Source organism: Propithecus coquereli, unplaced genomic scaffold (assembly GCF_000956105.1).
Source record: "Propithecus coquereli isolate 6110/MARCELLA unplaced genomic scaffold, Pcoq_1.0 Scaffold137, whole genome shotgun sequence".
Lineage (NCBI taxonomy): Eukaryota > Metazoa > Chordata > Mammalia > Primates > Indriidae > Propithecus > Propithecus coquereli.
Window position 1 is genome coordinate 3,314,230 of NW_012137969.1, and position 15,422 is coordinate 3,329,651.

The 15,422-nt window shown below is 36.7% G+C and overlaps 1 protein-coding gene across 1 annotated transcript; it reads left to right on the plus strand.

The window, feature by feature from the left end:
* Positions 1-6,489: 6,489 nt before the first annotated feature.
* Positions 6,490-12,930, plus strand: RBAK (RB-associated KRAB zinc finger). The gene is made up of 3 exons (XM_012638934.1): positions 6,490-6,631; positions 6,883-6,978; positions 11,027-12,930. Exons 1-3 carry the CDS (start codon positions 6,490-6,492, stop codon positions 12,928-12,930), a joined length of 2,142 nt encoding a protein of 713 aa, XP_012494388.1.
* Positions 12,931-15,422: the final 2,492 nt, after the last annotated feature.

A 15,422-nucleotide genomic window follows, 5' to 3' on the forward strand; every position in this document is an offset into this window, starting at 1 on the left:
CTAAATGCAGCAGAAAATGAACAAATCTCAGGTGAGTTCTCCTGTTTGTGTATGTGTTCCCCATTTTGTTTTGTAATGCATTTTAGGAAGTTTATAAGGATCCGTACTTTAAAACGGGAATGTAGAAATAGGTAAGAGACATTATCATGTAAAATACAGTTAGAGAGGCAGATCAGCACCCAGAATCTTTTGTCCAGTTCGTTTATGTAGGTCGTATGATACTTTAGGGTTGTTGAAGTTGAGCTGCAAACGTAGAGATGTTTTGCTCGATGTTCTTGGCAGTCATAGAAAAAGGAAAATATGGTCCATTACATCATTTGCATTGACCTTAGGAAGAAACCATTTCTGTTACTTGCGGGTTTTAAAGATTTCCTAGGACTTGGAAAAATATCTTTGTTAAAGTTGACATAATTGGGGATAGCTTTCCTAATAACCATTAAGTTATTGCTATTCATGGCTTATATTAATATTTGTTGCTGATGTAAACAGAGGGTGCTGCTCAAGGAGAACTTGGTGCATCTAATTTTTCCAGGGACCAAAATATTGTGATCCGAGTAGACATATTTCCATTTTTACTATTTAATCCTAGATTATGGGGGAAGGAATAACCTGACGACAGTCCTTCAAATATTTCAGTTCTCAGTGTTTTGGGTTTGTCCTTAGTGCTTTCCTGAATCTGTCAGTGAAGATGACCAGTGATTTAATTATGGTCAAATCCAGTGCGCATTTTCTAGTCCTTCCCTCACATGACCCTTCATCTGCCTTTGACATCTGTTAACTTCCAAACTGATATTTTCCTCATGGAGTCTGCCTTTCTTGGTTTTTCCAATCCAAGTACTAACCAGGCCCAGCCCTGCTTAGCTTCTGAGAGCAGATGAGATTGTGCACATTCAGGGTGGTATGGCCGTAGACCATTTCTTGGTTTTTAAAAAGATTCATCTGTAAGTACTTTTGTATTTGTCTTTAAATGATGAGGACTCTTTTATAAAGGGTATGGAGATAACTAACAATACTGTTTTTCTTAATATATAATATCTGGTGTTCAGAGTTTCACAGTTTTCTTTAATTTTTTTTTAGTATGTTCTTTTCTGTCAGAATGTAAGCGGAGTTCATGTGTATTTGGGTTGATAAGTCTTTTAATAGAAGTTCCTGGCCAATTGCAGTGACTCACACCTGTAATCCCAGCTCTTCGGGAGCCTGAGGCGGGAGCATCACTTGAGGCCAGGAGTTCAAGACCAGCCTGGGCAACATAGCAAGACCCCATCTCTACAAAAAATTTTTTTAAAAAATTAGCCCAGTGTGGTGGCCTGTGCCTGTAGTCCTAGGTACTCAGGAGACTGAGGTGGGAGGATCTCTTGAGCCCAGGAGTTCAAGGCTGCAATGAGCTATGATCACACCACTGCACTCCAGCCTCGGAGATGGAGCAAGACCCAGTAGTTCCCCTAGTATGTTTTTTGTATTATTTCTTTGCCATTGATTTTTTGAAGAAACTGGTTGTTTACCCTCAGTTTACTGGTTCAGATTGTGTTGCTATTGCTTTACCTTTCACACTTTTTTTTATTCCTTGTATGCCTTGTAAAATTGGTAGTTTAATCTGGAAGTCTCATCAGATTTATGTTCAATTCCTTTGGGAAGACTGCTGTACATAGCATTTGTCTACTTTATTCCAGAGGCACGTATTGTCTTGGCTTTGTTTTTGTGAGGCTAGCATCTATCTATTAATTGATGATTTTTGCTGCGATCCACTAATTCATTAGGGAAGGCAGAATGATGTTCTGTTAATTCTATAATTTTTTTTCCATTTACTAGCTAGAATACTTTTCTACATATAAATTTCTCCTCTCCATTTGGTTATATGGCTCATTTAGGAAAGACAAGTTTCAAAATACCAAGTAGTCTCTTGAGACTCTTGGATTTTTCATTTCATTGCTATTATGAGCTCATAGGTTTAAACACATTTCAAGTATTTCAGTACATTGAAGTTGAGATCCTTTTCGATGTTTAAGTGGTTCCATGTAGCCAGGGGGAATCCCCTTAAGTTGCTTTCTGAGTCCTTTTGAAACATCCTTATATATTTGATAGCATTCTTTTTTAGTCAACATTTTATTTTAAAATAATTTGTAATTCTCAGAAAAATTGCAAGGATTGTACAAAGAAATCCCATATTCCTTTTGCCCAGATATTCCAGTTGTTAACATTTTCCCACATATGCTTTATTGTTTATCTGTATGTATGTATGTGTGTCATATATATGTGTGTGTGTGTATGTGTATATATATATATATATATATATACACACACACTTTTTTTCCTGAACCATTTGAAACTGGGTATCATACGTCACACCTCTTTACTCCGTATTTTTCATATTGTACCTCCTAAGATCAAGAATATTCTCATGTATATCCATTGTACAGTACTTGACTTCAGGGAATTTAACACTGATACAATACTTTCATCTAAACTGCAGTTCATTTTCCAATTTTGCCAGTTTCCCAGTAATTTCCTTTATAGCAATTTTTTTAATTCTGGTAGCAGATTAGTCCAGGATTATGATTTGTGTTTAGTTTTCAAGCTTTTTAAGTCTATTTAATACTTGCAGAATTACAGGCCAGTTATTTTATAGGAGTCTTTGAATTTAGGTTTCCCTGATGTTTCTTCATGATGAGATTTAGATTGTGAATTTTGGGTGGAGTACTACATGAACCTTTTAAATTTGTGGCTCAGAAGAGGGTCTATCTTGGAAACATTCCTCATATACTTGAGAAGATGGCTTGTTCTACTCTTGCTTGGAGTGTTCTGTAAATGTTAATCATATCCAGTTGGTTGGTGGTCAGTTGTGTTGTTTAAAGTGCAATGTATCCTTGCCGATTTTCTGCAAGTGAGAGAGGAATTGCAATCTCCTGTAAATTTGCTTTTGTCTATTTCTCTTTTGAGTGATGTTGGCATGGTATATCTTATTGCATCCTTTTACTTTTAACCTGTTTGCATCTTTATATTTAAAGTACATTTCTCGTAGGCAGCATATATTTGGGTCTTGCTTTTTTTTATTCAATCTGACCATTTTTGCCTCTTAATTGGGGTGTTTAGCCCATTTACATGTAATATAATTATTGATATAACCAGTTAGGTTATAGTCTGTTGTCTTTGTTCTCTATTTGTCCCATCTTCCTTATTTCTTTTTTCTTCTTAGTCTTCCTTCCTTTTGATTAATTATTTTTTATGATTCCATCTTATATCCTCTGTTGTCAGCTATAACACTTTTGTTATTTTAGTAGGAATGTTAGGATTTATTGTATGCAACTTGAATTATAATCATTTATCTTCAAGTAATACACCATTTTACTTAAAGCATAAGAATCTTACAATAGCTCCCCTCTTGATCTTTACACTATTGTTACATTTTACGGGTGGTATCAATACTACAATACATTGTGCATTGTTATTTTTAATTAAACAGTTATCTTTTAAAGAGATTGTTATTTGTAATTAAACAGTTATCTTTTAAAGAGATAGCTTTTACTTTTTCTTTATCAATTATGTTCCTGTAATTGTTTTTTTTTTTCTAATTGGAAATAATGAACATTTTACCTTGTTCTTGATCTCAGTGGGAAGGTGTGTAGTGTTTTCCTGTTAAGTAAAATCCTGACTTTTAGACTGAGAGGACTGAGGCATAAATGTGTATTTGTGTGTGTGTGCATTTTTTTATATACGTATAAACTTAATGAAGTATATATATGTGCTTGCATATAATTGAGATATATATATATACACATGTCACATATACAAGTATATATTATATATGTTACATGCACATTAGGGTATAAGAGTGTATGTATATATTTGTGTATATACATATATATTGATGTTAATGATGTCAGTTCCTACTTTCTTGAGGTTTTTTTTTTTAAATTAGGTATGCATTTTCAATATCGTCAGACTTCTTCAAGTATTTTTGGAGAGAAAAGGTTTTTCTGGCCAGGCGCCGTGGCTCACGCCTGTAATCCTAGCTCTCTGGAAGGCTGAGGCGGGCGGATTGTTTGAGCTTAGGAGTTCGAAACCAGCCTGAGCAAGAGCGAGACCCCGTCTCTACTAAAAATAGAAAGAAATTAATTGGACAACTAAAAATATATAGAAAAAATTAGCCAGGCATGGTGGCGCATGCCTGTAGTCCCAGCTACTCGGGAGGCTGAGGCAGGAGGATCACTTGAGCCCAGGAGTTTGAGGTTGCTGTGAGCTAGGCTGACGCCACAGCACTCTAGCCCAGGCAACACAGTGAGACTTTGTCTCAAAAAAAAAAGGTTTTTCTTAGCTGTGTTATATAATAATAGCATATTATATTAATGGATCTCCAACTATTAAACCAGTCTATATTTTTGGAATAAGTCCCATTTGGCTGTTATATTTTATTTTTTTAATCTATAATAGTATTGGATTTTGTTTGCTTATTTTATTTTAGGTATTTGCATTGATACAAGTGATATTGGTATGTAATTTTATGTTTGTTGATTGATTGATCAGTCTTTTAGCCCCTGCTACCCCCTTGCCTTTGCACAGGTGGTGAGTTGGTAGACAAGGTTAATTTGCTCAAATGGCTTTACATTGATAGTAGTTTTCTAAGAGTTACCTTTAGGGGAAAAAAATGCATGCCCAATGTGAATAGTGTTGAATATATGTCCTGGTTGGTGTGACAGTCTTGGATTGCACCTATATTCCTGGTATCCCATCTGGTTTATCATTTGTCCCAGACAGAGGTTTTCTGTTTGGATAGTGAATACACGGTCACCCTGATTGTGGAGGTCTGAGGCGTCGTGTACTCTGCGGTGGCTCTGGCTGCTGTGCCATAGCCAGAGGGCTCTCATCAGATTCAGCATTCATGTGGCTGCTGTGCATGCTTACAGCAGGCCCCCGCCCAAGCTGCTCAGGTCTTCCTGTGGCTCGTTTCTCTATCAGCCAGTCACTCTACTTCCCGCAGGCCGTTTGGGTGCGTTTCAGGGGCTCTGTCAGAGAGTCTGCTGTTCGCTTTTGCTGCGGCACAACATCTGCCCCTGTATAAAGTTGTGTCCTGTGGCTCTAGTTTCTTTGTCTTCTACTCTTCTCTGTATCTCAAGAATTTCCTCTAAGAAATTCCTGTTGTTGGGAACCTCTGTGTTCTGGTGCTTTTCTGAAAACATTGTCTATTTTTCTATATCTTAGAATTGGACTTTTAGATTTTTGTTTTTTAGACAGGAAAGCAACTGTGTATGTTTGACTTACTCTCTTGAATTAGAAGGGACCCTATTGTCAAAAAGCTGTCCTTAAGAACATGCTTATTGGTCTTTTTGACCTATTATTCTACACCAACCTCTTAAACATTGGTGCTGCTTCAGTTTTTGCCATTGGTACTTTTTACACCTCATCTTCTCCCCTGCCCTCTTAATTCTGTTGAATACATAATTCATCTTTAAAGAGTAAAAGTTGACTGAGTCTGTGAACCCTGATCTGATAGCGTAAAGTTAGACTAATTTGATGACCTTTTGTTAAACCATTCTGTACCTTGTCTAGTGACACCCTTCAGTATTCATTCAATCAAAAATTTATTTCTGCAAGAATGAGATGTTTGAGGTAAAACTTGAAGGAAGTAAAAAACTTAGCCATGCAGTTAGCCAGAGGCTGCTGGCTGTGAGCATAAAAGAGCCAAAGGGGCCGGGCGCGGTGGCTCACGCCTGTAATCCTAGCACTCTGGGAGGCAAGGCGGGCAGATTGTTTGAGCTCAGGAGTTCGAGACCAGCCTGAGCAAAAGCGAGACCCCGTCTCTACTAAAAAATAGAAAGAAATTAATTGGACAACTAAAAATATATAGAAAAAATTAGCCGGGCGTGGTGGCGCATGCCTGTAGTCCCAGCTACTCGGGAGGCTGAGACAGAAGGATCGCTTGAGCCCAGGAGTTTGAGGTTGCTGTGAGCTAGGCTGACACCACGGCACTCTAGCCCGGGCAACAGAGTGAGACTCTGTCTCAAAAAAAAAAAAAAAAAAAAGAGCCAAAGGCTCAGAGAGCTGAAACTAGGTCAGAGTGAAGAGCCAGAGCAGGGGGTTGGGAAGAAGAGAGACCAGGGACTGAATAGTGGACACTCCAACTTGAAGAGATCCAGGAGAAGGGGAGGGACTAACAGCAAAGGAGACTGAAGGGAGTGACTAGGAGTAAAACATCTAGGTTTATATGTGTATCTCCTTGTCAGGCTGTCAGCTTTTTGAGAGCAGTAATGGTATTTTGCTCATCTTGTTCCCTCAAAACTCAGTTCAGTCACAAAACAGAAACTCAGTTGTGTTTTGGGTTTTTTTGGGGTTTTTTTGATATATTAAAGAACCCAAAGGAAATATGTTTCCAGTATGGTTTGTTTTCCTTCCACAGTCTGTAACGTAACATAAGATATACAGTGTTCATGGTTAACTTTACCAGTGAGCATGGTAAGATCTTGTCCTCATGTGCCACATTACCCACTTGCAATCATGGTGCCATTACAGGGGCCAGTGTCATTCAAGGATGTGGCTGTGGACTTCACCCAGGAGGAGTGGCAGAAGCTGGACCCCGATGAGAAGATAACATACAGGGATGTCATGCTGGAGAACTACAGCAATCTAGTTTCTGTGGGTGAGGATAGCTTGCTTTTTGAGTGCTTTCGATTTAATGATTTTATCCTTGAGTTTGAAGAAATAAATGATAAGACCATTTAATTCCTTTTGGGCACTAGGTAGAGCATTCATTTGTATCTTCTTCATTGCAGGGTTCTAATTTTAGTAAGGTAAAAAAAAAAAAAATGGGACACTTTCACATCATCTTATATTTCAGAGGTTCTAAAGCCAAGCAGCGGGTCCAAGTCCTTCTTCTTATCTCATTAACAGGATATGATATTACCAAACCAAATGTGATCATTAAGTTGGAGCAGGGGGAAGAGCCATGGATAATAGAAGGTGAATTCTCATGTCAGAGTCATCCAGGTAAGTTAACACAGTATCAAAAAATGGTCCTCCTAGACCTTTGGGAGTGATAGTTTTTTATATATATATATATATATATATATATATATACCTGAAACCACACCTCCCAATACCCAAATACCACTTTCCCTCCAGCACACATGATCAGGCTCTTTTTTTCATTTTATGTTTCATTTACATTGGCAGGGATTTTCTATGCTAACCAGTACAGTACTGAGTATCCAATAACTTCCTCTTTCTCTAGCACTGTCAATAACCTAACTACTCCCTTTTGTTTTGCGGCATCCAAAAGTTTGAAATAAAAATTAACTTGAGTCTTTCATGTTCATTCTTTTTATCTTCTATTTTCTTTCCTTCTTTGCTGTAAAATGCCTCAGACTTCTTTTTTGCCCCAATTTTATTTACCTCTGTAGGCATCGAGATACCAAAACCTCATCCTCCACCTAAGCTTGTGGATTGAGTCACACCTGTAGTGGTCTGCATTATTCTCGAAACCCACCCTCCACTGATGTGCTGATACAACACTGACCGCGTTTTCCTCTCCTTCCCCAAGTGCTCGTTTATGTCTTGTCTGTCTATTCATTCCCCGCCCCCCGTAACTGGAATGATGCTTTGTCCATAGTAGACATTCAGCAAGTGTTAATTTCATAAGTGAATTTTGGTTCATTCTCTTGCCTTTTCGGGAGTGTCCTCCTAGGAGCTGTTTTCTGCTTTTTTGGTTTTCATTGTATCCCTTAAAAGGGTTCATCTAGTCTCAGTTTTTAAGGCTTTTTTCCCCCTTGTATTTGTGCTGCTGATATCCATATTGATGTCTCTAACACCTTTAACCTATAATCTAGTTGAATGTTTTACCTGACAACATGGAAGCACCAGTGAGATAGTCTACTTCCTTCTTTCTCAGAATGTCTGATGATAGACTATGAACTTCCCCAAATCATGAATTCTGTCCACCTTCCTCAGCTCCCACTATTTGTGAGATCGTACTAGTCTCTCCATGGTTTTTGTTTTTTGTCTTCTGTGACACGCCTTACAGCTTGTCTGCATATTCGCAGTTTCTTCTGACATCAGTGTCCACCAATATTCTCCCATACCTGGATTATAGTGATTCCTATTTGGAAATTGCAAAATCTGTTTATCTGAAGCATACGTTTGATCTTATCACTAGCCTGACAAGATAAGCCTATGACTATTCTGTTGCTTTCTAAACGGAATTTAAAGTCTTTTCCCTCAGGCCCCCGCAATATGATCCTATAATGGTCTATTAGAATTAATATTCTTCTGTTTCTGCAAACTCTTGTTACATTCCATTTGGTCTAGATTTCTAGACCATTTTTAAGTGTCCAGTTTAGTAATGTAAACTGTATTCACATTGTTGTGCAGTAATCTCTGGAACTTCGTCCTTTAAATTTAAGCTTAACAGTTGAACTCCATGAAATTTCCTTTATTACTCGTTCACCACTTCAGTCTTTCTCTTCTTTTAATATCAATTCCACTTAGTAATTGTTACCACAGAGAAGTGAGATATGATTATATACTCTGATATGTAGTTGCATATATTTGTTGATTCAGCCTTCTCTACCTGAAGTATAATCCTCCAAAGAGGAAGGACCTTTTTATTCTTCTTAGCTTTGTTATATAGTAAGTAGGCATTCAGTAAGTTTTTTATTGACTAACTGGGGAGCTTGGTAAATGAAAGACCTTTATTATTCATCCATTGAGAGATCATTTATTCTGAACTATAGATTCTGATAAAACAGATAGGGGTTAGAGTAGAACCTGTAAGTACCCATTTGATTCAGATTAGGAACTACTACTTTAATTTCTATTTGGAGAGATTCAAAGAAAATATGAATACTTTCTAGGAGTGTAGGTTTTGGTTAGGAAATAAGAACATGGCTGCCTTAACTAGTTTAAAATCCAGCTTTCATATGGAAAATTTATATTCTCATGCACATTTTACAACTTTGTGTTAAAGCTATTTTAAAATTTAAAGAAAAGAGGCCGGGCGTGGTGGCTCACACCTGTAATCCTAGCTCTCTGGGAGGCTGAGGCGGGTGGATCGTTTGAGCTCAGGAGTTCGAGACCAGCCTGAGCAAGAGCGAGACCCTGTCTCTACCAAAAATAGAAAGAAATTAATTGGACAGCTAAAAATATATAGAGAAAAAAATTAGCCAGGCGTGGTGGCGCATGCCTGTAGTCCCAGCTACTCGGGAGGCTGAGGCAGTAGGATCGCTTGAGCCCAGGAGTTTGAGGTTGCTGTGAGCTAGGCTGACGCCACGGCACTCTAGCCCGGGCAACAGAGCGAGACTCTGTCTCAAAAAAAAAAAAAAAATTTAAGGGAAAGAGATTCAGTAAGATGAGAAGAGATTAGATAAATGTTTTAAAGCTTCCCCTGAAGATAGGCTTTTAGTATAGTCAATGCTGGAAGTCAAATTGAGTGAAAAAGAATGTGGAAAAAGAACACGAGCACAGACTTGTAATTGAGAATAAACAAGGCATAGCCTAGGCTTGTGGGAACAGAAGGTATTGTTGGAAGATTAATGCAGTGCTAGCTCGAATACATATTGTGAATCCAAGCAACGAAAAATGTTGTTAATAACTTTTCTGTGTTTTCTGTTGGTGTTTTGGGTGTTTGGGTTCAGGGATGTTGTAGATTTTCTGAACAAAATACTGTCAGCATTGCATTGAATGTGAGTGATAGCAGCTAACAGTAGTTGAAAGAATCCAAAAATATGTAAGTTATGTAAAGTAAAAGTTAATATTGTAGGGGCAGCTTTCGGAATCTGATACATAAGGTTTTACACCAAATGAAACCCAGGAGTGTGGGAACCCTTATTTGTATTCAAAATCAAGTAAAAAGAGATGTGACTGGTTTTAGGAAATTTAAGTCAGCAAATTGAAAGAAAATGAATGGCTAAATTTAATGAGCATTTGCTTTGTGTTATGACGCATTCTAAGCAGTTTACATGTACTAATTAATTTAGTCCTTTTACAACCCTATGATTTAGGCACTATTATCCACGAGTCAGATGAGTGAAACCGCGTCACAGTTAAGTAACTCGCCCAAGGTTCCCCAGCCAGTAAACTGTTGGAGTTGGGGGTTTGAAGTGAGGTAGCCTGCTCCAGTGTTCATGCTCTTAATCACTGTGCTATATTGTGCAAGCAGGAAAGGCAGAATTTTTGATGGTCAAATAAGGTCAGTTAGTATCACACTATCAGAACACTTCAAAGATCTGATCTTAAGATACTTTGCCCCCTTCTGGGTTATCTTACATTTCTTTTGGACATTTATGTGCCTGGATGTCTTCTGCAGGTGAGTGTGAATCAGGTTTGAGAGTTGAAACCCTGGTTGTGGGGTCTCTCTCTAAACATGAAGAAATTGGAGCTTTTAGAATGTTTTTTTTTTTTTGGATTTATTTGCAGAATAGAAAGGCAAAGATTTTGGAAGGATCTAGGCTACTGGGAATGTTACCATAGTCATCTTGGTATGAAGTGATATCTTGTAGTTTAATAGAAATTGTAATCTCTTTCTCCCAGATGTAATCCATACTTGAATATTTCCTCTGTATATACACCCAGTAATTTTTTTTTTTTTTTTTTTGCTCTCCCATTGACCCTATTTGCTCTGAGTTCTCCCATTTTTGCCTGGATCTAGCACTCTTTTAGTGACTTTATTCTCTGCTCATAATTTCCTGGGTTTATTTCACCTTTTCTACCAGTTTTGAATATAATATTTGTAAAGTAACAAAAGTACTTGTATTTAATGTGAATTTGTTCACCCTTTTTCCACTATTGCTAAGTTGTGTCTCACCCTTATCCCTTCCCCATGTCCACCCACCCGTGTGTATGTGTGTGTGTAGTATATGCATTTTGTATTAGAAATCAAAGGAAAAAGGGAATTTTACATTTGTACTTATTTTGTGTGTGTGTGGAGATTGGCCCTAAAGCCAGAGTCAACCTCACAACAGGGTTCTTGGGTACCATTCCCTTTCTGTAGCTGGTGTGTTCAGATTCACAAAGTTTGTTTGATTTTATTCCTTTTTAGAAGAAGTCTTGAAAGTTGATGACCTGATAGAGAGAATCCAAGAAAATGAAGGCAAACATTCAAGGCAATCTATTTGTATCAGTAGCAAAACCTTGATTGAAGAGAGACAGAATACTTTTGATAAAACTTATATGGAAGCAAGCCTTGTTCCTTCAAGCATAATAGCTCATAATTGTGTCTCATGTGGAAAGAATTTAGAATCCACTTCAGAATTAATTAGTAGTGATGGAAGCTATGCCATAAAAAAGTCCGATGAGTGTATTGAATGTGGGAAAACATATCATGGAGAGAAACCCTATGAATTTAATCAAAATGTAGATACCTATTCTCAAAATGAAAGTGTTCTTCAGAAAATTAATATTTTGGAGAAACCCTTTGAATACAATGAATGCATGGAAGCCTTAGACAGTGAAGCTGTTTTCATTACTCACAAGAGAGCTTACATGGGGGACAAACCCTATGAGTGGAATGATTCTGGACCAGACTTCATACAGATGTCAAATTTTAATACATATCAGAGATCACAAATGGAAATGAAGCCCTTTGAATGCAATGAATGTGGAAAATCCTTCTGTAAAAAGTCAAAATTTATTATACATCAGAGGGCTCACACAGGAGAGAAACCTTATGAATGTAACATATGTGGGAAATCCTTCAGTCAAAAGGGAACCCTCACTGTACATCGGAGATCACACTTAGAAGAGAAGCCCTATAAATGTAATGAATGTGGGAAAACCTTTTGCCAGAAGTTACATCTCACTCAACATCTGAGAACTCATTCAGGAGAGAAACCCTATGAATGTAACGAATGTGGGAAAACCTTCTGCCAAAAGACACATCTCACCCTCCACCAGAGAAATCATTCAGGAGAGAGGCCCTATCCCTGTAATGAGTGTGGAAAATCCTTCTCCCGCAAGTCAGCTCTCAGTGACCATCAGAGAACACACACAGGGGAGAAACTTTATAAGTGTAATGATTGTGGAAAATCCTACTACCGAAAGTCTACCCTTATTACACATCAAAGAACACACACAGGAGAGAAACCGTATCAATGTAGTGAATGTGGAAAATTCTTTTCCCGGGTGTCATACCTTACTATACATTATAGGAGTCATTTAGAAGAGAAACCCTATGAATGTAATGAATGTGGCAAAACCTTCAATTTAAATTCAGCCTTTATCAGACATCGGAAAGTACATACAGAAGAGAAACCCCATGAATGTAGTGAATGTGGAAAGTTCTCTGAATTGTCATATCTCACTGACCACGCAACTCATTTAGGAGAGAAACCCTACGAATGTAATGAATGTGGGAAAACCTTCCTTGTAAATTCAGCCTTCAGTGGGCACCAATCACTTCCAAAAGGGGAGAAATCCTATGAATGTAATATATGTGGAAAATTATTCTCTGAGTTGTCATACTACACTGAACATTATAGAAGTCATTCAGAAGAGAAACCCTATGGATGTAATGAATGTGGGAAAACCTTCTCCCATAATTCATCCCTATTTAGACATCAAAGAGTACACACAGGTGAGAAACCCTATGAATGTTATGAATGTGGGAAATTCTTCTCTCAGAAGTCATATCTCACTATACATCATCGAATTCATTCAGGAGAGAAACCCTATGAATGTAGTAAATGTGGAAAAGTCTTCTCTCGTATGTCAAACCTCACTGTACACTATAGAAGCCATTCAGGAGAGAAACCCTATGAATGTAATGAATGTGGGAAAGTCTTTTCTCAGAAGTCATACCTCACCGTACATTATAGAACTCATTCAGGAGAGAAACCTTATGAATGTAATGAATGTGGGAAAAAATTTCACCACAGATCAGCCTTCAATAGCCATCAGAGAATTCATAGAAGAGGAAATATGAATGTACTTGATGTGGGAAATCTCTGAAGTCAAATCTCAATTTTTAGAAAATCCTTTGAATATAATGAATATAGGAAATCCACTAGGGAATCAAATATAATTGTTCATCCGAGAGTTCATGTTCCTGAATAGAGAAAAGCATTTAGGCATTAGATTCATTTTAATCTGAGTTTTCACAGAGAAGACTCCCCAAGAATGCAACAAGAAGCAAAGCCTTCATCAAGACTATATAACTCATTGGACACTAGATAATGTATGCAGGAGTGAAATTTTATAAATATTTAATATTTATTTTGGATTCAAATTGTATTTATATATCAGGGAATCATACTAAGGAGAAATCTGTCAATATGATGAATGTGGAAAATATATAATCTTGTAATTATACTAAAAGCCATATTTCTGATGTAAAATCACATGTTTATAGGAAAGATAGTAGAAGCTAACAGCTCTGAATAAACCTTCATTGTGTAAAATGAAGTTACAAAATCATCAGGAGTTGATCATGAGGACAGTAGTATTAATTAAGTATATGGCAGTTCCTGTCATGTTTTTAAAATGCAGTCTAATGGTAATTCTATGCAAGTTTGGATTTGAATAATTCGTGAAAAGGTAGTATTCTTATTTGACTATTACGATGGCAAAATGTATTAACACGGTATATATTGTTGGTGAAATAATATTTGATAGATATAAGAGAGAAATATAATTTTCTATTCTTTAGTGGAATTTACAAATGGGTTTTTAATGACTGCCTCATCAGTAGAGAAGGTAGTGGATTTTGTAAAGTTTTCAACTGCACTTAAGCAAAAAAAGGTTTTAAAAATACTATTTTGATAAATTATATATACGTAATTTGGAATTAAGTCTATTTCAGTGAAAGAACAAGCATACTACTGCTCATCCTCTCCAAAATATCTCCAACTCTCATACCACTCTTTTTAATCCATAGGTTTGAGTGTGCGGAGTGCCAATATTATGTAATTCAGCAATTTTATCTGAATTTTTATTTGATATAAATACAATGTCATTATTTTGTGCATTGCCCCTTATTCTCAGTATTTTGGAACAAAGTAGTACAAGTTTCTAGCAGACATTTTTTGGTCAATTAAAGTCGTTTCTCCACTTTTCCTTGTTGGAAAAGTTTGGGTACCTAGCATTTCTTCACATGATACAGAGGGTAAATCCTGATTAGTCTAAACCAGTAGTGATAATCTCATTCTGATGAATTGTTTATGGTGGTTGTGTGACCCAATCTTGTGCAAACAAAATGGAGATGGGTTCTGGGAAAAGGATAAAATGGTGATCAAATGGATCTTCCAGGAATGCAAGAGTGGTTAATATTAAAAAGTCAATTGCTGTTGTACATCATGTGAAGGAAAGTAGTCTGGTATGCAGAAAATTCATGTGGTAAAATTAATATTCATTCATGGTCTTAGCAAATATGGATAGAAAGGAACTTCCTTAATTGCACAAAGAGTAACTTAAAATATAACAAGCAGCATGCTTAATGGTAAAATAGTGAAAGTTTTCTCAAAAGGTAAAAAAAAAAAATAGAGAATGATATCTGCTGTCAGTAATTTTATTCAGCTTTATACAGATGGACCTAGCCGAGAAAGTAAGGCAAGAAAAAAACAAAAAACATAAATATTGGAAAAGAAGTAAAGGTTTTATTTGCAGATGATATAACTTTGTACGTAGAATATTCTGAGGAATATACAGATAATTAAAATTAGTAAATTTAGCAAGCTCTCTGCATACAAGCTTATTATGCAAAAATTATTTTTAATACATCAGCAAAAAACATAGGAAGTGAAATTTTTAAAAGCAGTACCACCTACAAAAATTCTCAAGTGCCTAGGTGAAAAATGTCTAACATTTTCAAGAACTGTATCCAGAAAAAAACTATAAAACACAGGGATATATCTTGTTCATGGGATTCCAGGACAATATAAAAAGATGTCTGTTTTCCCTAACTTAATTCATATATTCAATCTTAAAAATCCTAGCAAGTTCTTTTATGGAAATTAACAAGCTGATTCTAAAGTTCATTGGAACATTCAAAAGACCAATAATAGTCAAGGCCATTTTGCATAATAGGGCTGAAGGATTATATTGTCCTAAATATCAAGACCTGTTATAAAGCCATAGAGATTATGAAGGTGTGGTTTTGGCCTAAGATTAAAAAAAATGAAAACTTGCTAATTTGAATATACTAGGTTTAAGAACTTTTGTTTATCAGAAAGACACCATTAAGAAAGTGAATAGGAAGCCACAGAAGGGGAGAAGATATTTGCAATTCATACATGTGACAACAGGATTCAGTGAGAAAAAAAGTAAACCTTTTCATAAGAGGGCAGATAGTAAATCTTGGGCTTTGTCACAGATGCTCAACTTTGCTATTGTAGTGTGAATGCAGCCAGAAGCAATACATAAACAAATGAGCATGGCTGTTTCCCAGTGAAACTTTATTCATAAACACAGGTGGCAGTCTGGATTTGGTCTGCAGCTCATAGTTT